The sequence below is a fragment of the Salvelinus alpinus genome, chromosome 11, assembly GCF_045679555.1.
Source record: "Salvelinus alpinus chromosome 11, SLU_Salpinus.1, whole genome shotgun sequence".
Classification (NCBI taxonomy): domain Eukaryota; kingdom Metazoa; phylum Chordata; class Actinopteri; order Salmoniformes; family Salmonidae; genus Salvelinus; species Salvelinus alpinus.
The window spans coordinates 30,601,442-30,628,477 of record NC_092096.1 but is presented as its reverse complement, the minus strand read 5'-3'; the positions used below and the strand labels follow the sequence as shown (position 1 = coordinate 30,628,477).

General features: G+C 45.9%; 1 protein-coding gene across 13 annotated transcripts in view; it reads right to left on the bottom strand.

Annotated features, from left to right (window-relative positions):
- LOC139533929 (liprin-alpha-2-like) overlaps positions 1–27,036 on the bottom strand; it is a 213,130-nt gene that overhangs the window by 129,424 nt on the left and 56,670 nt on the right. For 2 of the 13 annotated variants that reach the window (XM_071332450.1, XM_071332451.1), the window contains exon 1: positions 1,370–1,920. The exons of 10 other annotated variants lie outside the window; for them this stretch is intronic. In XM_071332450.1, the coding sequence (XP_071188551.1) occupies positions 1,370–1,450 (81 nt within the window). In that variant the 5' untranslated portion in view covers positions 1,451–1,920. Of the gene's footprint in view, positions 1–1,369; positions 1,922–27,036 lie in introns of those variants that run through there. One more of the 13 variants, XM_071332452.1, reaches the window with a different exon arrangement.

Genomic DNA, 27,036 nt, shown 5'->3' with positions numbered 1-27,036 from the left:
TCTCCCTAGTGGAGCTTGGACCCCTAGTGTTGCTCCCAGCACGAGTCCATGTTGCACTTGGCAATTACTACACAAAAACTAAGAAAATAAATACATTATAACACTCTCATAATACAATTGTTTGTTACATGCAATATGTTCTCTGGACTTCACCTGACAGATGTTGCTCTCCGGTTTTGTAATTAAACAAATGTGTGGTTGAATTTATTCTGCCACTGTGTCTTCTTATTGTCTCGGTCTTAGGCCTATTTATCAATATATCACGGTGTCAAGGCATATGAACTAACAGGTTATAGAGCAAACAACGCAATTATCACAACACATACTGTAGGTTGTAATATTGCTTTTTTTCTGGATTGGCTTCCCTGGTGACTTTATTCCTTATTGTAATAATCAATATGAAGAGTTTTCTATTCAACTTTGATAGTATACTAGGCTATATCTTATTTTAAAAGTCGAGAACTGAGAGAGTATATCAGAATACTATACAAATGTTAAATATAGAGCGAGGATATTAATCATTTAACTAAATTATACATGGAGCAAAATGAAACTATCGCTGGATTCAATAGTGCGACAGAACTGAAATCTCAGATTATTTATTTAATGAAGGGAATAACACAGTAGACTATCTTCTCATGACATTACACAAAGTATGTGGGAAGCATGCATGTGTAGTCTGTTTGGATTGTTCAGACCTGCTCTTTTCTGTCCATGTCATCTCATGGGATGAGAGGAGGAAGCAGGGATGTGTCCTAATATTATGGTCGCCTTCCAAGTGACTCTGTGGTAACGCACATCCCCAGAGGAATTCTAACTGCGGTCGCTTGATCGCGCACACGTGCCTGCGGATGACGCCTTTTCACCTCTTATTCAACACTTTACAAAACCCCATAAAGCTCACCCAGTATACTACTCCACCACATTGACTTCATAAATGCATAAGATACATCCCAATGCAAGTGTAAAAACGATTTAAAGCAACTTACAATAAAACGTATTATGGGTAGTATAACGTTGTGCAAACCGTGCCCATGCGCACATAGGGTTGGTTCCTAATTACTCACCGAATGTGTACCAAATAATATGACAATTCCTTTTAAACCATGTGATATGCTAATTTGACAATCATAACCATTCCTTTAGCACTATAAAATACAAGCAGCGCTGCAAAAGTGCCCAAGCGATCAAGGTAGCCTAAACATAGCGAATGTCCTTTAAATAGAGCAATGGTCAGGCAATAAACACATCGTGTTCGTTTCGAGAAAAACGTAAACATCGACAATCAAACCTCATATTGAACCAACGCCCATCACATGGTCGCATTCACTGGCATGTCAACATACGGAGGAATGGTAAATGTACTTGCCTGGAATGTGTAATATCTTGTCCCGTTCGGCGGGTGCACCTTCGGGGAGTTGGTCCCGGTGCTCATATCTGAGAAAATCATATTTCCTTCGAAGCAATCCAAAAGTGGTCAGAGATTTTAAAAACCGATGTAGCCTATTCAGAATATCAAAACATGTGCTTGCACACATCTGGGTGCTGCAAAGGATAACTTTAAACCTGTCCCGACCGAGGTCTCGTGGTGGCAGCACTCTCGGCACCGCACACCCACACCCGAGAGGGTCCAGGCAAGGCGACGCGCAACGGTTGCAATCTTCACAACCGATCAAGAGGCGCAGTGGACGCTGCTCTCCACAAAGCAGGATGTGTTATCGATTGGCCGGCTGAGAAAAAGTCGGTGTAATATAACGGGGTCCATGATTGCCTTGCGCTCGTCGCACAGCACAATTCTGACAGTGCCTCGGACCAGTCCATCTGTTTGCCACGATAATCACCTCCTTCCTATCCGCCACTGCCTCCACGAGTAATTATTCTGAGCATCAGCAGGAGGCTAACCAATACTATATTGCCTCCAAAGAACACGCAGAGTGCGTTTACAGGGGAGGGAACCTCTCTCTCTCTCTCTCCCTCTCTATGTTACTGAGAGGGATGATTGCATTCCTAAGGTATTTGTTTTCTCTACAGAAAAGAGAGGAGCATCAGAGTCCATGATGTGTGGGCTATTGATGTGTTAGATAGTGTGTGTACTCAGTCATTTCAGTTATTACCAGCTCTCGATTTGTACTAAATGTGTACAGTGTTTAGGCTACAGTTTATTACAGCTGTATTACATGTACTGTACAGTAGGATACAGCTTCCATATCCCATACCAAAGAAAAAAGACGAGAAATATACAAAATTGTCCAAATAATATATGTCCATACAAATATATGTATTCCAAATACATTTACAAATGCGATAACATCTGCAAATCTGTGTACGGGACCAATAAACTTTGATTTGATTATACTGTAGGCAACGCCCTCATTCATTGTAAGGCGTGAGTGTGCAGATCTTGGCAGGCAGGAGCTGTGTGCAGTAATGACTTCACTGGGGACCAGCTAGCAGCACCTCCAGCACAGAGCACATAGCACAGCACCTCCAGCACAGAGCACATAGCACAGCACCTCCAGCACAGAGCACATAGCACAGCACCTTTCAGCTCTGGCCTGAGTCAGGCAGATCTCCCTAAGAGAGATCCTTACAGAAGGAGAAATAGAAGGAGGGAAAAAGAGAGAGTGAGAGGGTGAGAATGGAGGGGGAGAGAGAGAGAGACGAGAGAGAGTGGGAGAGTAAGATGTTCAAGGGACGTTATGTGGGACTAAAGGTCCAACTGAGTAGTCACACATAGAAAGGTCTTTCCTCCACATCTTCTTTTCATTAGAGGATCTGTAATCAAAGGTTATAAAACCGCAGTATGTAGTATTACACTTGGTCTGCCTTGAACCAATTCCAAACCCTCAATCAGACCACTTGCTCAAAATCCATTTCCAGAAACCTTCAATATCTTCCATCCTCCATATTGATTTTTCCCCTGCTCCCTGAGTTCTCTATAAAAAGAGAACCATTTCATTCATTTAAGATGAATGCAGCATTGACCAAGAGAAGCTTTTATCTACCATTTTATAAAGTGGAGGACATTTAGTTGCATAGACTTCCTATGAGGGGGATGGCCTGGTGTGACCTCATCCAATTTCCTCCCATCGACTGGCTCCTCTCTCTGGGAGAGTACAAACTGCCATTGTTGAATTATGTAATCCAATTCTATGGCCAAGGTACCAATAGTCCATTTACTGGACCTTATTGAATAAAACATTTAAGACTTATTTATTTCTTGTTTAAAGGGATACTACGGGATTTTGGCAATGAGGCCCTTTATCTGCTTCCCCAGAGTCAGATGAACTAGTGGATACCATTTGTACTTCTCTGTGTCCAGTATGAAGGAAGTTAGCGGTAGCTCGCAAGCTAATGCTAACTAGCGTTAGCACAATGACTGGAAATCTATGGGAATCTGCTCGAATATAAAACCACCTCATTGCCAAAATCCCGACGTATCCCTTTAAGCACAATGCGGACATCCTATTACAATGTCTTGGTAGGCTTATTAAAAGTGAATATTTATGCGTAAAGCATTGCAACAATTTACTCTTAAAAGAACACTTAAAATTCCAATGTACTTGTTCACTAACTCAGCTAATGTATTTGGCTCTTAATTGACTCGCCTGGATAAATAACGGTAAAAAACATAGCAGACTGTGGGTGACCTTGATTCGGTTGAGCATAGACCCATGCTAGTGGGATATGGCATCGAGGGTATCAAAGCATATGCTCTTTATACTACAGCTTTTCCTTTAGTGCTACTAGCGCTACATCAGATCCTATGAACTACAGTTCAACACTGTTAGGCCAATATTTTATATGTTTCTGACCACATCACTAGAAGCACTCCAAACCATTCATAGTTTGCTACACGGCAAGCCGGGGCCCAGATATATACTTTTGGTCTTGACCTTAATTGCATAATAACCCTCTTCAAAATGAGATTCTGTATCAGTAGGCGGCTCAGACTGGGCGAATAATAATAGGATTCTGGTAATTACGGGAGCGTGTGGTAAGGCTCTGGTCCTCAGAGTCGTGAAATGCCTGTGGAAATGAGCCTTAATCGAGAGACTATCGCGTCTTAACGACCGTCTGATTCCCCAGGGCCTCTGCTCTAATAAGAACCGATGACATCGTGCTGAAGCTGCTGCAGCCACCGAGTTAAAGTCATGGAAATGGAAACGGGCAAAAGACAACGTTTTTAAACATTATCTAATTCTCCTCTCTCCCTTTTTTTTCCATCCATGGGGACCTGAATGCTGGGAAGTGGAACTGATGCTCCACGTCCTCTACCCCCTACGCAGGGAGATGCCAGGGCAGAGCTGGGCACAGACAAGGCAGATGGGCCTAGTATCCAGAGCTCTGATTGGATAATGAGCCAGTGCCTGAGCATTTGCACACAGGGGTATAGCTCCCAGGGGCGATAGGGGAGGAGAGAGTCTGTCCGTCTGGGCTGTGTCCTCAAGCATGCTGAGCCGCTCACCACCACATAAACACAACCAGCCAGATGTGTCTGTCTGTCTGTCTCTCCTCAGTCACTGTTGTCATGCTTTAATTCCGTCCATATGTAATGTACGTAACATCTAGGAAGCGATCTGTCTCTGTCATTATCAACTGTCATGTTTTGTCATTGATTATCATGTCTTGTCCCTGTGCTTCCCTTCTATTCGTTTCCCTCTGCTGGTCTTATTAGGTTCTTTCCCTCTTTCTATCCCTCTCTCTCCCCCTCCCTCTCTCCCTCTCTCGCTCTCTCTCTCTATCGTTCCGTTCCTGCTCCCAGCTGTTCCTCATTCTCCTAACTACCTCATTTACTCTTTCACACCTGTCCCCTATTTTGCCCTCTGATTAGAGTCCCTATTTCTCCCTCTGTTTTCCGCTTCTGTCCTTGTCGGATCCTTGTTTGATGTTTGCTGTTCTGTGTCCTTGTTCCGCCCTGTCGTGTTTTTGCCTTCTTCAGATGCTGCGTGTGAGCAGGTGTCTATGTCAGCTACGGCCTGTGCCTTCCCGAAGCGACCTGCAGTCTGTGGTCGCGTCTCCAGTCGTTCCTCTCTACTGACGAGAGGATTTCAGTTTTCCTGTTTTGGATTTACCTAAGATAATATCCAGGAGTATCGTTTTTTGTTTAAGACTGGAATAAAGACTCTGTTTCTATTAAGTCGCTTTTGGGTCCTCATTCACCAGCATAACAATCAACAGTTGTTTTGGGGCTTCTTTACGGTGCTTGCTAATTTCCATCCATATAGTCATGAACAACATCAGTCCTTTCTACAAGGGAGAAGCATCAGGAAGACAGACATATAAAGATGACACCCAAGGAAACTCTAAACATTAAAATGACTAGAATCCAGATTTTTTTTATGGGTACAAACTACAGGAATGGATCCATTTGACTGTGTGCTCAGTTTCAGGGGGAATTACACACTCTTACACTGAGATAAAGGCCAGTTAGTGTGACTTGAACTGCTTTGTCAGTTTGAGTCACACCTGTCTGCAAGAAAGGTGTTTTGATGGACAATTTCCTCGCTGGTCTAGTTTCCTAGTGTGGCCGTGATAGTAGCACTGTGCTCTGCTGTTAGTGCACTGTACAGTGCTATGCTGTACGGTACTGGCCTGAGCTGTGCTGTGCAAGAGTGAGGACATGCAGAAGGATCATGGGAGCCTGGGGTTACTAAGCCTGGCCGATCAGCTGTCATGCAAACAGACCTGTCTGCAGTGGCCAATGACATCATCATACAGATGTGCAGTGGGCCTGGCTTATGCCCCTGCGAGCTGATTGGCTGTTGAGACAGAGCGCTGAGCTCTCAATCCCCTGTGTGTCTGGCTGGCCTGCTCAAAACAGCATGGTTTAAGTCCTCATAGGAACACTGCAAATCTGACACACGATCGCAGACACACACATTTCATTATATTTGATTGCCTTAGAACAGTTTTACTGTAAGTCAAAATAGGAGATAGCTACAGTACAGGCTATTGTCATGTAGTAAACAGGAGATAACTACAGTACAGGCTATTGTCATGTAGTAAACGGTATTACTTTTGTAAATACTGCAAATATGCAGTAATACAAGTGGTGTTGATTAAAAGTCAATATATACTGAAGACCCTTCATCTAGTCAGCTCCATTAAAGCAGAGCATGCCCAGAGAACAGCCCTGCTCGTTAAGACCAACACCGGAGCGTGTGTGCAGAGTACACACACACACACACACACAAGTCCTGCTCATTAAGACAAACACCTGAGTGTGTTTGCAGCGTGCCATACACACACACACACACACACACACACACACACACACACACACACACACACACACACACACACACACACACACACACACACACACACACACACACACACACACACACACACACACACACACACACACACACACACACCTCTGTTGGAATCCCTAACAACACATACAAGGCTGTTTCATCAATCAAAGAGCTCAAACCAATCAATTTTGCGTTGACAGCCCGTGTTTGATCATCCCAATGCTCTAATCTTCGAGGCCAGCTGACAAGATAGTAGCGTTGTTAGTGTGTGTATCAGACTAGAGGAGAGAGCTGTGTTTTCTAACCACGGAGCACAGCTAATACGTCATTAAGCAGGAATGCGGAGCGTTGCTTTGAGAAGGCCTTGTTAGAGACACAAGAATACCTCATTAAAATCTAAGAAGGTAGAACGCATGATACACATTATGGTTAATGAGCTCCTATTCCCATAGAGATGGCAGAGGAGGAAATACAGAATACCTTAGAACACCTCCACTATGTTCTGTAATGAATTATCTACTAAAATACACTTACAAATTCTTACCTGTCACGTGGTTGATGTAGCATTCAGCGAGGACGAGGCTATTCACATTGATATTTTCTGAATCTAAAACCAGAATTAACATGAATAGATAGTTCCATAATTAATGAGGCATTGGACACCATTGATAAGACAACCATTATCTTTCAGATCGTATTGTCAAACCACTGTTCCGGGATTTGATAACCGACACCAGCTATCGACCAACAATATTGATATTTTGAGACAGAGATTGGTGTCCGTGTCATGTTTTGTCATTGATTATCATGTCTTGTCCCTGTGCTTCCCTTCTATTCGTTTCCCTCTGCTGGTCTTATTAGGTTCTTTCCCTCTTTCTATCCCTCTCTCTCCCCCTCCCTCTCTCCCTCTCTCGCTCTCTCTCTCTATCGTTCCGTTCCTGCTCCCAGCTGTTCCTCATTCTCCTAACTACCTCATTTACTCTTTCACACCTGTCCCCTATTTTGCCCTCTGATTAGAGTCCCTATTTCTCCCTCTGTTTTCCGCTTCTGTCCTTGTCGGATCCTTGTTTGATGTTTGCTGTTCTGTGTCCTTGTTCCGCCCTGTCGTGTTTTTGCCTTCTTCAGATGCTGCGTGTGAGCAGGTGTCTATGTCAGCTACGGCCTGTGCCTTTCCGAAGCGACCTGCAGTCTGTGGTCGGGTCTCCAGTCGTTCCTCTCTACTGACGAGAGGATTTCAGTTTTCCTGTTTTGGATTTACCTAAGATAATATCCAGGAGTATCGTTTTTTGTTTAAGACTGGAATAAAGACTCTGTTTCTATTAAGTCGCTTTTGGGTCCTCATTCACCAGCATAACAGAAGGATCCGACCAAGAATGGACCCAGCGACTACGGATTCTCGCAACACTGCCGTCGAGTTCCAGGGAGCAATGCTCGGCAGACACGAGCAGGAATTGTCTGCTGCTCGTCATGCCGTTGAGACCCTGGCCGCTCAGGTCTCCGACCTCTCAGGACAGTTTCAGAGTCTTCGTCTCGTGCCACCAGCTACTTCCTGGTCTTCCGAGTCTCCGGAACCTAGGGTTAATAACCCACCATGTTACTCTGGGCAGCCCACTGAGTGTCGCTCCTTTCTCACCCAGTGTGATATTGTGTTCTCTCTCCAGCCCAACACATACTCAAGAGAGAGAGCTCGGATCGCTTACGTCATATCACTCCTTACTGGTCGGGCTCGGGAGTGGGGCACAGCTATCTGGGAGGCAAGGGCTGAGTGTTCTAACGATTATCAGAACTTTAAAGAGGAGATGATACGGGTTTTTGATCGTTCAGTTTTTGGGAAGGAGGCTTCCAGGGCCCTGGCTTCCCTATGTCAAGGTGATCGATCCATAACGGATTACTCTATAGAGTTTCGCACTCTTGCTGCCTCCAGTGACTGGAACGAGCCGGCGTTGCTCGCTCGTTTTCTGGAGGGACTCCACGCTGAGGTTAAGGATGAGATTCTCTCCCGGGAGGTTCCTTCCAGCGTGGACTCTTTGATTGCACTCGCCATCCGCATAGAACGACGGGTAGATCTTCGTCACCGAGCTCGTGGAAGAGAGCTCGCGTTAACGGTGTTCCCCCTCTCCGCATCTCAACCATCTCCTCCCACCGGCTCAGAGACTGAGTCCATGCAGCTGGGAGGTATTCGCATCTCGACTAAGGAGAGGGAACGGAGAATCACCAACCGCCTTTGCCTCTATTGCGGTTCTGCTGGACATTTTGTCATGTCATGTCCAGTAAAAGCCAGAGCTCATCAGTAAGCGGAGGGCTACTGGTGAGCGCTACTACTCAGGTCTCTCCATCAAGATCCTGTACTACCTTGTCGGTCCATCTACGCTGGACCGGTTCGGCTGCTTCCTGCAGTGCCTTGATAGACTCTGGGGCTGAGGGTTGTTTTATGGACGAAGCATGGGCTCGGAAACATGACATTCCTCTCAGACAGTTAGGGAAGCCCACGCCCATGTTCGCCTTAGATGGTAGTCTTCTCCCCAGTATCAGATGTGAGACACTACCTTTAACCCTCACAGTATCTGGTAACCACAGTGAGACCATTTCCTTTTTGATTTTTTGTTCACCTTTTACACCTGTTGTTTTGGGTCATCCCTGGCTAGTATGTCATAATCCTTCTATTAATTGGTCTAGTAATTCTATCCTATCCTGGAACGTTTCTTGTCATGTGAAGTGTTTAATGTCTGCTATCCCTCCTGTTTCTTCTGTCCCCTCTTCTCAGGAGGAACCTGGTGATTTGACAGGAGTGCCGGAGGAATATCATGATCTGCGCACGGTCTTCAGTCGGTCCAGAGCCAACTCTCTTCCTCCTCACCGGTCGTATGATTGTTGTATTGATCTCCTTCCGGGGACCACTCCCCCTCGGGGTAGACTATACTCTCTGTCGGCTCCCGAACGTAAGGCTCTCGAGGATTATCTGTCTGTTTCTCTCGACGCCGGTACCGTGGTGCCTTCTTCCTCTCCCGCCGGAGCGGGGGTTTTTTTTGTTAAGAAGAAGGACGGTACTCTGCGCCCCTGCGTGGATTATCGAGGGCTGAATGACATAACGGTTAAGAATCGTTATCCGCTTCCCCTTATGGCGTCAGCCTTCGAGATTCTGCAGGGAGCCAGGTTCTTTACTAAGTTGGACCTTCGTAACGCTTACCATCTCGTGCGCATCAGAGAGGGGGACGAGTGGAAAACGGCGTTTAACACTCCGTTAGGGCATTTTGAATACCGGGTTCTGCCGTTCGGTCTCGCTAATGCTCCAGCTGTCTTTCAGGCATTAGTTAATGATGTACTGAGAGACATGCTGAACATCTTTGTTTTCGTTTACCTTGACGATATCCTGATTTTTTCACCGTCACTCGAGATTCATGTTCAGCACGTTCGACGTGTACTCCAGCGCCTTTTAGAGAATTGTCTCTACGTGAAGGCTGAGAAGTGCGCCTTTCATGTCTCCTCTGTCACATTTCTCGGTTCTGTTATTTCCGCTGAAGGCATTCAGATGGATCCCGCTAAGGTCCAGGCTGTCAGCGATTGGCCCGTTCCTAAGTCACGTGTCGAGTTGCAGCGCTTTCTCGGTTCCGCTAATTTCTATCGGCGTTTCATTCGTAATTTCGGTCAAGTGGCTGCCCCTCTCACAGCTCTGACTTCTGTCAAGACGTGCTTTAAGTGGTCCGGTTCCGCCCAGGGAGCTTTTGATCTCCTCAAGAAGCGTTTTATATCCGCTCCTATCCTTGTTACTCCTGACGTCACTAAACAATTCATTGTCGAGGTTGACGCTTCAGAGGTGGGCGTGGGAGCCATTCTGTCCCAGCGCTTCCATTCTGACGATAAGGTCCATCCTTGCGCTTATTTTTCTCATCGCCTGTCGCCATCGGAACGCAACTATGATGTGGGTAACCGCGAACTGCTCGCCATCCGCTTAGCCATAGGCGAATGGCGACAGTGGTTGGAGGGGGCGACCGTCCCTTTTGTCGTTTGGACTGACCATAAGAACCTTGAGTACATCCGTTCTGCCAAACGACTTAATGCACGTCAAGCTCGTTGGGCGTTGTTTTTCGCTCGTTTCGAGTTCGTGATTTCTTATCGCCCGGGAAATAAGAACACCAAGCCTGATGCCTTATCCCGTCTCTTTAGTTCTTCTGTGGCTTCTACCGACCCCGAGGGGATTCTCCCTGAAGGGCGTGTTGTCGGGTTGACTGTCTGGGGAATTGAGAGACAGGTAAAGCAAGCACTCACTCACACTGCGTCGCCGCGCGCTTGTCCTAGTAACCTTCTGTTCGTTCCTGTCTCTACTCATCTGGCTGTTCTTCAGTGGGCTCACTCTGCCAAGTTAGCTGGCCACCCCGGCGTTCGGGGTACGCTTGCTTCTATTCGCCAGCGGTTTTGGTGGCCTACTCAGGAGCGTGACACGCGCCGTTTCGTGGCTGCTTGTTCGGACTGCGCGCAGACTAAGTCAGGTAACTCTCCTCCTGCCGGTCGTCTCAGACCGCTTCCCATTCCTTCTCGACCATGGTCTCACATCGCCTTAGACTTTATTACCGGTCTGCCTTCGTCTGCGGGGAAGACTGTGATTCTTACGGTTGTCGATAGGTTCTCTAAGGCGGCACATTTCATTCCCCTCGCTAAGCTTCCTTCCGCTAAGGAGACGGCACAAATCATCATTGAGAATGTGTTCAGAATTCATGGCCTCCCGTTAGACGCCGTTTCAGACAGAGGCCCGCAATTCACGTCACAGTTTTGGAGGGAGTTCTGTCGTTTGATTGGTGCTTCCGTCAGTCTCTCTTCCGGGTTTCATCCCCAGTCTAACGGTCAAGCAGAAAGGGCCAATCAGTCGATTGGTCGCATATTACGCAGCCTTTCTTTTCGAAACCCTGCGTCTTGGGCAGAACAGCTCCCCTGGGCAGAATACGCTCACAACTCGCTTCCTTCGTCTGCTACCGGGCTATCTCCGTTTCAGAGTAGTCTTGGGTACCAGCCTCCTCTGTTCTCGTCCCAGCTCGCCGAGTCCAGCGTTCCCTCCGCTCAGGCTTTTGTCCAACGTTGTGAGCGCACCTGGAGGAGGGTCAGGTCTGCACTTTGCCGTTACAGGGCGCAGACTGTGAGAGCCGCCAATAAACGTAGGATTAAGAGTCCTAGGTATTGTCGCGGTCAGAGAGTGTGGCTTTCCACTCGTAACCTTCCCCTTACGACAGCTTCTCGCAAGTTGACTCCGCGGTTCATTGGTCCGTTCCGTGTCTCTCAGGTCGTCAATCCTGTCGCTGTGCGACTGCTTCTTCCGCGACATCTTCGTCGCGTCCACCCTGTCTTCCATGTCTCCTGTGTCAAGCCTTTTCTTCGTGCCCCCGTTCGTCTTCCCTCCCCCCCCCGTCCTTGTCGAGGGCGCACCTATTTACAAGGTACGGAAGATCATGGACATGCGTTCTCGGGGACGTGGTCACCAGTACTTAGTGGATTGGGAGGGTTACGGTCCTGAGGAGAGGAGTTGGGTTCCATCTCGGGACGTGCTGGACCGTTCGTTGATTGATGATTTCCTCCGTTGCCGCCAGGGTTCCTCCTCGAGTGCGCCAGGAGGCGCTCGGTGAGTGGGGGGGTACTGTCATGTTTTGTCATTGATTATCATGTCTTGTCCCTGTGCTTCCCTTCTATTCGTTTCCCTCTGCTGGTCTTATTAGGTTCTTTCCCTCTTTCTATCCCTCTCTCTCCCCCTCCCTCTCTCCCTCTCTCGCTCTCTCTCTCTATCGTTCCGTTCCTGCTCCCAGCTGTTCCTCATTCTCCTAACTACCTCATTTACTCTTTCACACCTGTCCCCTATTTTGCCCTCTGATTAGAGTCCCTATTTCCCCCTCTGTTTTCCGCTTCTGTCCTTGTCGGATCCTTGTTTGATGTTTGCTGTTCTGTGTCCTTGTTCCGCCCTGTCGTGTTTTTGCCTTCTTCAGATGCTGCGTGTGAGCAGGTGTCTATGTCAGCTACGGCCTGTGCCTTTCCGAAGCGACCTGCAGTCTGTGGTCGCGTCTCCAGTCGTTCCTCTCTACTGACGAGAGGATTTCAGTTTTCCTGTTTTGGATTTACCTAAGATAATATCCAGGAGTATCGTTTTTTGTTTAAGACTGGAATAAAGACTCTGTTTCTATTAAGTCACTTTTGGGTCCTCATTCACCAGCATAACAGTCCGATTATTCCTGTTATAATCAATCAATCGAATGTATTTATGAAGCCCTTTTTACATCAGCCGATGTCACAAAGTGCTGTACAGAAACCCAGCCTAAAACCCCAAACAGCAAGCAATGCACCCAAGTCATCTCAACGCAGCTCATGCTGTCCAAATGGATGACGTGACACACCTGAGCTGAGGCCCCAGTGATACAATCACTATGGAAACCATGACACTCGGCATGCAGAGAACACCGAGATACGCAAACACATATGAGAATGTGGTCAACACACAATATATATGCATGAAAAAGTGAGAGACGTGTGGTAGGTGTGTGCGGGTTTGTGTGTTGAGACGGTGCGTGTGTGTCTCTCTGCCTGTGTGTTGGTGCATCTGTGCGTGACTGTGTGTGAGCGTGCAAACATGTTGGCAAAATCATATTTTGCTGCAAGCTTCTTTGACCAAACAGCCACTTATACTTATGCAAATGTGTTGAAAATGAGGTACAGTGGAGCAAGGAGAGGCTACAACACAAAGCAGTCATATAACTACTGGGCTATACTCCACTGAACTTCCAAGGCTACCCATCCAACATGGAACACTACCATTAAGCGATGAGGGGGGGAGAACAACATTTAAATAAGTGAAGACTTTGAAATATAAGTTTGAATATGAAAAACACAATTTCAGATTGTGAATGTGGCACTTCAGTAGCACTCTGGTTTAACCATGGCATATGGAGCTGCTGAACGGCAACAGAGTACCCCAATTATGTGGTTACATAAACACTCCTACACCCTCTCCCCAGGGGGGTTATTGAAATGACAGAAAACTATTCTGTGCAAAAACCACAAGCAATTCTATAAGTCTGTTGGAGTCTGCAATTCTATAAGTTTGTTCATCTGCCCTCTCATGCGACGGAAAAATACACGTTTGAAACCCAAACTGTCGGAGAGGATGATGTTGTTGGAAGATGATATCTGCTGAGCTATAAGCAGCATTACTTCCAGCCAAATCACGCTAATCATCAGAATCTTATGTGAGACAAGCAATTCACCTTCAAAAGCATGTTTCCCGGCTGTATGACTGGAATGGCTTGTCAGTTTCCGACTGTTTCTTCTCCTCCAGTTTGGTAAGTTATCCTCATATGCAGAGGCAGGAAGCTACTGCACCTTGCTACAGACTAGCTATCAAATCCTAATCCTACATCGGAGACACTCTTTACAACCTCTCCTCACGACATAAATAAACATGTAGTGAATCAGTATTACAACAACAAGAGAGACTTTGTCCATACGACTACATATTCATTAGGTTTGCTGCGGCGGCATCTTTCCACAGATTGCAACATCTTGAGGAAAACCTCATCAATCATGTACATTAAATCAATGTGATTCAGGACAACATGCCAAGTTTTCCCCTTGTATTATTCAATGGTCGTACATATGTGACCACACGTTTATTCCAAAGCCACCACCAGTGAGTCAAATGAAATCTCCTTGATCCTCCAACCTATCAACAACAGCCAATGTCATGCATATACCAGAACTTGGCACAGTATGGAATCAAATGGCATGATTGGATGATCCCGCAATACAGAGCAGGAGGTAAACCTCCAACAGCCAGTAGTTCATGGGGACGGGTCGGCTGTATGCTTGATATGCAGCACATGATAGATCTCTCTGGGGAGAGAGACATGTTAGCATTAGCATTTCTACTGTCACCGTGCATAGAGACACACAGGGGAAAGAGACTGACATGTTAGCATTAGCATTTCTACTGTCACCGTGCGTAGAGACACACGGGAAAGAGACAGAGACATGCTAGCATTACCATTCATACTGTGACCATACCGAGCACACAGTGCCAAACATAGGCAGCCTTAACAAGCTGACTGGAGACAGAGCCAGGCTTCAAGACGTCAGGCTGGGCTGTCGCACAGTACCGACAACAGCTCCCCAAAGGCCGGGCCTGTCAGTTAAGCTAGTACTAAGTCTGCACAGAGCCATCCACAGGGTGTAGAGGAGAAGAGAGACAGATTACAGAGAAGGAACAGATCAAAATATGCCATGAACAAGCTCCCTCGGTGCTTCACTGTGAGGAAAGCCTAGTGCCGTTATGAAAGCCTAGTTCCTTAATATTTCATTATGGAGCAGGAGCTGCAGAGCAAATTGACTTGATAATACATAATAATTTTATATCTAGCAGAACCCCCTCCTACCGCTAGCTCCTCTCGTCTGTGTAATGTGTAACTTCCTGTGTAATGTGAAGCAGCCTTCATATTGGCCTGTCGGTGTTGAGAGGACCCCTCCAGGCGACTGTCACACCGCCACCCTCCCAAATCAGACGTGTCAGAGCCTAATTGGGCCGCTCCCCGCTCTAACGCTGCATGCCAAATCCTCTACTGGCTGTGCTGGGACGATCAACAACAAGTCACTTTCATGTTAGACTGTTTTTCTGCCAAATTAGCCCGCAAGATACCTTTCATAGTCATTATTGTACCGTATGCTTCCTCTGTCTCCAAAAACCCTCCCAGCGTTTTTGTAAAGTTCCACTGCCGTGAGAATTTTTCCCCTAATGCACCAAGACAGACACCCAAACAATGAGTTACTTGACGGTCGGCCAAAACAAAATGTCTGTGTTTGTCTTATCTGAGTGGGAGATGTTTAAGTCATGGCTATTGGCTAGGGCCAGACTAGGGTCCTAGTCAAAGCACCCCCCCCCCCCCCCATGAACCTTCTTCAACCAGATCTAAACCAGACCTAGAACTGCAATGGCATATTGATGGTGTCAGCACAGGTACAGTGGCAAGAAAAAGCATGTGAACCCTTTGGAATTACCTGGATTTCTGCATAAATTGGTCATAAAATTTGATCTGATCTTCATCTAAGTCACAACAATAGACAAACACAGTCTGCTTAAACTAATAACACACAAACAGTTATACTTTTTCATGTCTTTATTGAACATACTGTATAAACATTCACAGTGCAGGGTGGAAAAGGTATGTGAACCCTTGGATTTAATAACTGGTTGACCCTCCTTTGGCAGCAATAACCTCAACCAAACATTTTCTGTAGTTGCGGATCAGACCTGCACAACGGTCAGGTGGAATTCTGGACCATTCCTCTTTAAAAAACTATTTCAGTTCAGCAATATTCTTGGGATGTCTGGTGTAAACCATTCTCTTGAGGTCATGCCACAGCATCTCAAATCAGGTTGAGGTCAGGACTCTGACTGAGCCACTCCAGAAGGCATATTTTCTACTGTTGAAGCCATTCTGTTGTTGATTGACTTCTGTGTTTTGGTTCGTTGTCTGTTGAGCTTCAATTGGCGGACAGATAGCCTTACATTCTCCTGCAAAATGTCTTGATAAACTTGGGAATTCATTTTCTGTCGATGATAGCAAGCTGTCCAGGCCCTGAGGCAGCAAAGCAACCATGATGCTCCCTCCACAATACTTTACAGTTGGGATGAGGTTTTGATGTTGGTGTGCTGTGCCTTTTTTTCTCCACACATAGCATTGTGTGTTCCTTCCAAACAACTCAACTTTGTCCATTGTTGGTGACTTAGATCAAAATCAGATCAAATTTTATGACAAATGTCTGAAGAAATCCAGGTAATTCCAAAGGGTTCACATACTTTTTCTTACCACTGTACGTACGTGGCCAGCCCTAACAGACAGCCGGGGTCTGTCTCTCACTCACCCTGCTGCACAGGTGTGACATCAGCAGAGCCCTGGTGGCTGGGTGGTACCTCATTGTACTGATGGGATGTGACACGGGGAGCAAGTGACACGCAGGGGCTCCCACGCACCTTTTCAAGGGTAAAGCCACCGCTGTGACAGAGGATGTGACAGGCATTTAAATAGAACCCGCAGCTCCACAGGTGCCTCGGTCTCCTGCTACAAAGACAACTGTAGTCTACTCACATCAATACAGCTCAATGAAACAGAGGAGGACGACCACTTCTTTTGACAATAGATTGAGAAGTGGTTTTGAAAATGTACCTCTTTTTTTCTTGTTCACATCAATACAGATCTCTCTCTCTCTCTCTCTCTCTCTCTCTCTCTCTCTCTCTCTCTCTCTCTCTCTCTCTCTCTCTCTCTCTCTCTCTCTCTCTCTCTCTCTCTCTCTCTCTCTCTCTCTCTCTCTCTCTCTCTCTCTCTCTCTCTCTCTCTCTCTCTCTCTCTCTCTCTCTCTCTCTCTCTCTCTCTCTCGCTCTCTCTCTCTCTCTCTCTCTCTCTCTCTCTCTCTCTCTCTCTCTCTCAAAAACAGCAGCATGGTTGTTTTCAGGGTTTGCTGTGTCTTATGTGGTGGTTTTGATGAATCCATTAATTCAGCATTTGGCTTGTTTGTGTTGCTTTTTGGGTCAAAGGTGAATGCAATCAAAAGGATCCCGTTCTCATTTAAACTGGACTATTTCAAAGCAGGTTGTGCAAGACAAGTGTTCCTAGTTGGCGCTGAGCGAGACGCCTGAGGGGATATTTTCAAGAACATACACTTAGTTGTTAATATGTAGTACTATGAATGAAGGCATTGCTCATTGGGAAATTCCCAAATACCTCTTGCTTTGGAACAACAAAGATACGACTGATCCTGCTTGGAAGCTCATTTGAAAAGGCAGACATTTGGACATAGTGGTGTGATTTCAAAGATTACGACTATGTTATGTTTACATACTGTGGCTAAGTTAAAAAGTTCCAATGGAACACCCCAGAGAGAGCTGAGGGTTGAGGAGACAGGAGACGTAGGAGATGAGTTTTAAAGATCCTTTACTGAGGCATGCAGTGGTGGGGGTTTCCCTCTGGGTAACTGAGCCCTCAACCCCAATACCTGATCCCTGACAGACAAGGGAAGCATCTCCCCTCTCTCCCTCTCATCTCCCCTCTCTCTGAACCAGAAACCTCCGCTCCACACTGGGGGGAGTGGGGAAAAGTACACACACACACACACACACACACACACACACACACACACACACACACACACACACACACACACACACACACACACACACACACACACACACACACACACACACACAGTGACGTATCTGTATGTTACCGTCAAAACACATCGGGACTAGTGGATATCATGCAACTGGGGAAAATCACACCCTTTGCAGCCTTGTGATGAAAATTAATGCAATGCACCACATCCCCAGAAACACACTTATTGGGAGTGGGAGGAAGTTTCTCTGCTACGCTAGACAATAGGTGATATTGTGGCCTAACCCAACCATCCACAAACACGCCCGGTGTGCTTTAATAACGGTTTGGCATTCAGCACTTGTAACACGCGGGCGTTTGTTGTTGAAAATAACGCCGACTGAGTTTCTCACCAGAAATTATTTACGCCGAGAGTTCAGCCAACACGCGGAGGTTACGGGAGAAATGAGAAACAGGAACTAATCAAAACCATCTGAGGAGAAAAGCCGGGAAAATTCCAGGTGGGAGTTGCGATCATATTACATTGCCTTTCAAACACAAGAAGCAGGCCTCTCCAGTCACCATTTTGTTCCCCCCGTCAGCAGTTTCATCATAAGGCGCTGAGTTAGGCATATAGGATGTCAATCAAGGTAGTCAGCACGGTCAATCATGTGTATGTGTGAGTGGGGCCAGCCAGCGGTTAAGTACAGTACTGTGAACATCAACTTCACACGAGGGGTAGTGAGACGTACAGGAGGATTAGCACCTATGTGGGGGAGTCTGCCACTAAAATAAGGGTTCAAACCAATGTAAGTACTAGAGGTTACAGAATGCTATGACCTATGATGTGTGTGCGCTCGCCATGCATCTACGTGGGTTTAGATTAGCGACACAGAAGATATACAGCGACCACTGTACGTCCTGGAAAATCAACGGTCAGCGCTCACGCCAAACGTGTGCATTGTTCCAGCGTATGAAACAGAAACCTGTATAAACCCCGATGTGGGTTTTAAGGCCCAGTGCTGCGGACTCCCACCGTGTCGTGTGAACGCAAAAAGGACGAGCAGCTGCTTTACAGCGCTGCTGATTAGAAGACAGGTCCATTGGTCATGTAAAGCTAACGACTGAGTCAGCGCCACAGTTAGCTGTTTATACAGCTCCTCAGTTTCAACGCCTACATTCTGTCAGTTCTGAAGGTCAGGCTGTTTTGAGACATGTCTCACCAAAGCATCCATATGCATCACCTGGTAGCCACATATAATAGATTATGAAAGCGGAATGCTTGCAGTGAAACTGGAATAATATATTTGGGTGATTATTCAATCAAAAGTAAAGTCAAGGTAAGACATAGCGAGGCAGTAGGCCTGTATCTCTTCAAGTTACCAAACTGTCGGGCGTACGGCTATATTCTCTGGGGGTATGTACAGTCAATTTTGGGAGGTTCTCTCTGTTTCGTGATACAGTTACAGATCCTACTGGGCACCAGTCCATGAAGAGGTCAACACCCCAGACCACCGCCCTTAAACCACAGCCACTAAGATCCCCTTAACAGCCATTAGATCTCTGAGGATTTGAACAGGCTTGACTGGGGGATTGACTCCTTAACATTGCACTGTGAAGGCAGTACAGTCGACACACTCTAAAGGCCACTGTTTAAATTCAGCCCCGAGGGCTGGACAGAGGACAGCCAACATGGTAACTTAGTCTATCTCCAGGGACCTGAACCATACAGCATCGGACCGAACACCCCAGCACAGCCTCAAAGCCATAGCCACAATCGGCAATTTCATCAGCTAAGGGATTGGCTGGCGAAATGTAACCACACTCAAATTCATAGACAGAGCTATGGATGCAAGGATTGACACTCTTATAAGATTGGCATGATAGTAATATTTACAAACCATCCCACCAGCCAACCCCACGCCAGGTGAATGTGTTCTTCCATCATCAGGCCAGCGGTTTATTTTTTATACATTTTTTATTTTACCTTTATTTAACTAGGCAAATCAGTTAAGAACAAATTCTTATTTTCAATGACGGCCTAGGAACAGTGGGGTTAACTGCCTTGTTCAGTGGCAGAACGACACGTTTTCACCTTGTCAGCTCGGGGATTTGATCTTGCAACCTTTCGGTTACTAGTCCAACGCTCTAACCCCTAGGCTACCTGCCGCCCATAAAGGCGGCAGCTAGGGTTTAACAGCCCTGGCTTACTTATGGGGCCTCTGCCTGAGCTAACGGAATGAAGGGAGCAATTTTAGTGGGCAGATGAGCAGCTATTTCCCCCTCCCTGTCCCTGTCAGGGTGGTGAGCAGCGTGAGGAGGAGGAGGAGGAGTAACGGGGGTTTGATAGACGGGCGCAGGGCAGATTTAATACCAACTACAGGAAAAGGGGGACGAACCTTGAGGGTTCCATTGAATACAATAGAACAATAAAGGTTGACGTAGGCGTATTCGTTTGTGGAATACCATTCATTACAAAACTGTCTGCCTTGAACATGGCGCCAATAATCACAATAACACACACTCTCTCTTGTATAATTGCTCATGCCCTCTGCTGCTCCTTCATTCCCAGTGGGACACATTACAAAGGATGTTTGGGAGGATTTGTACAGGGCTAAGCAGAATTGCCATCATTATACTGATGTTGATAAACAAGGATGGAGTAATCACATTTGACGTAACTTTAATTAAGATTGTCTCTTTGGTTACGACTCTTTGGTTACGGGTTCAACCCAATGGTGCGTCATTCTTCTAGGGAAACAGAAACCAGGTGGATATCTGGGCTTAACCTTGAGCAGCAGAAACAAAGTAGGAAATTGACATGATCAATCTTCCCTGGCGCACTAACACGTCTTCTCATCCCGGGTGTTAAGCGTCTGTGGGCGTCTCTTCTTCTCCTCTGATTGTTTTTACTTTATTTGCAAGTTCAAGCTCATCAGTCTTCTGGTCGGCTGTATGGGGGAGGAGGGGCAAACTCATCACTTTCTAATTACAGCCCCCAGCACCGAGACAAATGCTGCAGCTCCCGGATACAACAGCCTGCTTTTGGGACACAAATATGATTTCTGCCGCTTCTTCCTCTCGCTGTACCCCAGAAAGTCATTAAGAAATCAAATAAAGGGCAGAGGGAAGGCGGTTAGAGAGCTGCGTTGGTGGGGCGGACGGGGGCCCTAAAACGGAGCACAGCTGACACTTTGGGTGCTCCTGATATCTGGATGAGACATTGCAGAGTGAAAGACCACATAACTATACCATTACACAACAAAAAGTGAACTAATTCTTCCATAACTTGAAGGAAAACGTGTCGCTCTGTTTATGATGAATGCCTGAGTAGCAAATGTCTTTTTTTTGGAAAAAGTTCATATGAACAAATCAGGGCTAAAAGCCAGTCATTGATGCAAGAAAACAGTACAAAGTATTGAACATCTAAGTTAGTCAAGAAGCAACGAACAGTTTTATCAACAGCCAAAAAACATGTTTTCACTTCCCAGTCCCCATCCCCAAAAAGTCATTAAAAGATTGGAGTAGCAGGCAGGCAGGCAGCCTAATTCCCTAAAGGACAAGTCATCACGTCTGAACTTGAGTGATGGGAATGAAACACGTCCCCACTCGGTTTCACAGACAGAACAAACAGTGTCCCCTACAGCCTATCCATTCTCCCCCATGTGGACTCAGCACTAAGTCTCCTGAGCTGTCAGGGGGAGGCTGGGAGCCAATGGACACCCCACTTGATCACACTCATTAATTGGCCACCTGACAGCCAGAAAAACACACACACACACACACACACACACACACACACACACACACACACACACACACACACACACACACACACACACACACACACACACACACACACACACACACACTGATGATGACGACCTGCTTAGGCTATGACACATCATTTCCCAATGTATTGAAAGGAGGTGGGCTAAATAGCTACATCACAGCCATTTCATTGCCCCGTTATGCCCAATGGAATCAAACTCAACTGAACAAGCGGTGACATCCATCACTACTGCATGGACCTACAATTAGTCACCCTGGGCAAGGTAGACATATTTCCATGTAGCCTACAGTGTAACCATACAACACCATGGTGAAACAGAGACTGCAATTACTGTGGTCAGTAAATACTGTGTTGAGTTCCTCTGTGGAGATGAATGGAACAGGGAAATCATGCTTTGAAACTGGATGGTCCGTTAGCCTGATAAAGAGCATTATGGAGCACTGCACTGACAGTAATGGCCGTTGATTTATTGCCCTGACTTGCACTCCGCAGTGAAAGCCAATTCATATTCTACTGACAGAGCTAACCTGGAGGTATCAAGAGAAATGGCTGGGGGAAATGATCCTGGCTTCCAGTGGTGGACGGATCGTCTCTCGAGATCAATGGATTCCCAATGAATCGAGGTGAAGATGCTGCTAGTTAGAAGAGATATAAGGCTTTAAACCGCCGCAGCATGGCAGTGTGATATCATGACTGTGGTGTTAACAGTGGGAAGCAGGGAGCTGATTACATTAGCTTGCATAATGTAGGCTGAAATCACAGTTAGTCACTGGCTGCATGTATTTCTTAGTGAACTCCACCCTCTGCTGGACATTTGTGTTTATCACATCACTCACTGGCATAGCATCTCCCATATACACACATGATCTCAATGTTCTAGCTCCCAGGTAAGAAAGGGCTTGTGCTTCATCCTTACATCAAATATCCATTTCTCTAGTTCAATTGATTAACTTTTCAGATAAGGACAGACAAGCTGAATATATTGAATACAGCAGAAACGGAAACCTACACTTTAATACAGCAGAAACGGAAACCTACAATTTAATACAGCAGAAAAGGAAACCTACAATTTAATACAGCAGAAACGGAAACCTACCATTTAATACTGCAGAAAAGGAAACCTACCCTTTAATACAGCAGAAAAGGAAACCTACCATTTAATACTGCAGAAAAGGAAACCTACCATTTAATAGAGCAGAAACGGCAACCTACCATTTAATACAGCAGAAACGGCAACCTACCATTTAATACAGCAGAAACGGAAACCTACAATTTAATACAGCAAAAAAGGAAAGCTACCATTTAATACAGCAGCAACGGAAACCTACAATGTAATACAGCAGAAAAGGCAACCTACCATTTAATACAGCAGAAACGGAAACCTACCCTTTAATACAGCAGAAACGGAAACCTACCATTTAATACTGCAGAAAAGGAAACCTACAATGTAATACAGCAGAAAAGGATACCTACCATTTAATACAGCAGAAAAGGAAACCTACCATTTAATACAGCAGCAACGGAAACCTACAATGTAATACAGCAGAAAAGGATACCTACCATTTAATACAGCAAAAAAGGAAACCTACAATTTAATACAGAAAAAACGGAAACCTACAATTTAATACAGCAGAAAAGGAAACCTACCATTTAATACAGCAGAAACGGAAACCTACCATTTAATACAGCAGAAAAGGCAACCTACCATTTAACACAGCAGAAAAGGCAACCTACCATTTAATACAGCAGAAACGGAAACCTACAATTTAATACAGCAGAAACGGAAACCTACCATTTAATACTGCAGAAAAGGAAACCTACAATTTAATACTGCAGAAAAGGAAACCTACCATTTAATACAGCAGAAAAGGAAACCTACCATTTAATACAGCAGAAAAGGAAACCTACCATTTAATACAGCAGAAACGGAAACCTACCATTTAATACAGCAGAAAAGGCAACCTACCATTTAACACAGCAGAAAAGGCAACCTACCATTTAATACAGCAGAAACGGAAACCTACCCTTTAATACAGCAGAAACGGAAACCTACCATTTAATACTGCAGAAAAGGAAACCTACAATGTAATACAGCAGAAAAGGATACCTACCATTTAATACAGCAGAAAAGGAAACCTACCATTTAATACAGCAGCAACGGAAACCTACAATGTAATACAGCAGAAAAGGATACCTACCATTTAATACAGCAAAAAAGGAAACCTACAATTTAATACAGCAAAAACGGAAACCTACAATTTAATACAGCAGAAAAGGAAACCTACCATTTAATACAGCAGAAACGGAAACCTACCATTTAATACAGCAGAAAAGGCAACCTACCATTTAACACAGCAGAAAAGGCAACCTACCATTTAATACAGCAGAAACGGAAACCTACAATTTAATACAGCAGAAACGGAAACCTACCATTTAATACTGCAGAAAAGGAAACCTACAATGTAATACAGCAGAAAAGGATACCTACCATTTAATACAGCAGAAAAGGAAACCTACCATTTAATACAGCAGAAACGGAAACCTACAATGTAATACAGCAGAAAAGGATACCTACCATTTAATACAGCAGAAAAGGAAACCTACCATTTAATACAGCAGAAACGGAAACCTACCATTTAATACTGCAGAAAAGGAAACCTACCATTTAATACAGCAAAAAAGGAAACCTACCATTTAATACTGCAGAAAAGGAAACCTACAATTTAATACTGCAGAAAAGGAAACCTACCATTTAATACAGCAAAAAAGGAAACCTACCATTTAATACTGCAGAAAAGGAAACCTACAATTTAATACAGCAGAAAAGGAAACCTACCATTTAATACAGCAGAAAAGGAAACCTACCATTTAATACTGCAGAAAAGGAAACCTACCATTTAATACAGCAGAAAAGGAAACCTACCATTTAATACAGCAGAAACGGAAACCTACCATTTAATACTGCAGAAAAGGAAACCTACCATTTAATACAGCAAAAAAGGAAACCTACCATTTAATACTGCAGAAAAGGAAACCTACAATTTAATACAGCAGAAAAGGAAACCTACCATTTAATACAGCAGAAAAGGAAACCTACCATTTAATACAGCAGAAACGGAAACCTACCATTTACTACAGCAGAAAAGGAAACCTACAATTGAATACAGCAGAAAAGGAAACCTACAATTGAATACAGCAGAAAAGGAAACCTACAATTGAATACAGCAGAAAAGGAAACCTACCATTTTATTGTGCCCAATTAACTGGAGTACCTTTTAAAACAAATGTTAACACATATCCTTTAAAAAACGAATGAAGTAAGTCATGAAGTAATTTGCTCATTGAGACTAGACATTTATTACCTGCCAATAATATTATATATTATAGAAATCACATCTATGTGTATTACTCAATTCATACACTAGATGGCAGAATCACCTACCAATGAAAACCCTCAACGATCACTATGAACTCTTGTAGGAGACTGCAGCGAGAGACATCACCAGGAAGAGAAGAGTTACCCAGACTCCCTCTGGGCTTAGCCTTTCTATTCCAAGGCTTTATTGTTCAAAGTACAGACAGACCCTCCGTCCATACAGCCTCTATGCACGCATATTTTGGCACCTCAAGTGGCTCTGTTTCCAATACAAGCCCATTCTCAACAGGCACAAGAAGGAATAGCAAAATCACAACCTTACCACAAAATAAACTGTATCAACCTGTAGGTAGAGGGGAACGGAGGAGGCACTACAACCTGTAGGTAGAGGGGAACGGAGGAGGCACTACAAGCTGTAGGTAGAGGGGAACGGAGGAGGCACTACAACCTGTAGGTAGAGGGGAATGGAGGAGGCACTACAACCTGTAGGTAGAGGGGAACGGAGGAGGCACTACAACCTGTAGGTAGAGGGGAACGGAGGAGGCACTACAACCTGTAGGTAGAGGGGAATGGAGGAGGCACTACAACCTGTAGGTAGAGGGGAATGGGGGAGGCACTACAACCTGTAGGTAGAGGGGAATGGAGGAGGCACTACAACCTGTAGGTAGAGGGGAATGGAGGAGGCACTACAACCTGTAGGTAGAGGGGAATGGAGGAGGCACTACAACCTGTAGGTAGAGGGGAACGGAGGAGGCACTACAACCTGTAGGTATAGGGGAATGGAGGAGGCACTACAACCTGTAGGTAGAGGGGAACGGAGGAGGCACTACAACCTGTAGGTAGAGGGGAATGGAGGAGGCACTACAACCTGTAGGTAGAGGGGAATGGAGGAGGCACTACAACCTGTAGGTAGAGGGGAACGGAGGAGGCACTACAACCTGTAGGTAGAGGGGAATGGAGGAGGCACTACAACCTGTAGGTAGAGGGGAATGGAGGAGGCACTACAACCTGTAGGTAGAGGGGAATGGAGGAGGCACTACAACCTGTAGGTAGAGGGGAACGGAGGAGGCACTACAACCTGTAGGTAGAGGGAAACGGAGGAGGCACTACAACCTGTAGGTAGAGGGAAACGGAGGAGGCACTACAACCTGTAGGTAGAGGGAAACGGAGGAGGCACTACAACCTGTAGGTAGAGGGGAATGGAGGAGGCACTACAACCTGTAGGTAGAGGGAAACGGAGGAGGCACTACAACCTGTAGGTAGAGGGAAACGGAGGAGGCACTACAACCTGTAGGTAGAGGGGAACGGAGGAGGCACTACAACCTGTAGGTAGAGGGGAATGGAGGAGGCACTACAACCTGTAGGTAGAGGGAAATGGAGGAGGCACTACAACCTGTAGGTAGAGGGAAACGGAGGAGGCACTACAACCTGTAGGTAGAGGGGAACGGAGGAGGCACTACAACCTGTAGGTAGAGGGGAACGGAGGAGGCACTACAACCTGTAGGTAGAGGGGAATGGAGGAGGCACTACAACCTGTAGGTAGGTAGAGGGGAATGGAGGCTGTGCAGGGCTGTGGATCTTGGGTTGTATGACCTAGCATGTGTGCGTACATCAGTGGGGGGTGTCAGCTCTTAGAGGGGAGGAGAGAATGAAAATCTCTCTCTCTAGCCTCCCTCTCTAGCCTCCCTCTCTAGCCTCCCTCTCTAGCCTCCCTCTCTAGCCTCCCTCTCTAACCTCCCTCTCTAGCCTCCCTCTCTAGCCTCCCTCTCTAGCCTCCCTCTCTAGCCTCCCTCTCTAGCCTCCCTCTCTAACCTCCCTCTCTAGCCTCCCTCTCTAGCCTCCCTCTCTGTGTGTATGGGAACTCTGAGAGGGACAGTAGTGTCTGAGGGGAGAGACAGCTGCCAATCAGCAGGCTACAGCCACCCCTTTGTAAGAGAGGCTGACTGTTCGTCAGTGTGCACTCCCATGCAGTGATGCGCAAGTGAGTGTCTACATCAAACTATTTTGTGTAAAATAGAGCAATACAAAATTCTACAAGAAATACACCACCATTTTGGCCAGAAATTGGGACTCATTGATTCATTCCAACATCCACTGTATACAAATCAAACGCTGCACGATTCCCTGCTATAAGCATCATCTGCTGCAGTGATTAAGTACCATAACACTTAGCCTCCCTCTGGACAAATGGTGGACAAACATTGGCCCTGCTCCCACCCCTGGCATCTGCTCAAACAGAAATACGGTTGTCTCCGCTTTCGCCTGCGTGGAAATGAGGCAGCAAATGACCTTTAGCAATGTGACATTTCACAGCCCCGCACTACGACATGGGAACGCTACTGAGGGGACAAGAGTGTGTGTGGAGTGTGTCGATTGTGTGTGTGTATGCCAGTGTGTGTCCAGTGTGTACTTCTAGTCTGAGTAGGACCCAGATGCCCTGGCATTAGTAGCCATCCAGAGCTTCTCTCTACCTCTCTCTCTCTCTTGCCTCTCTCC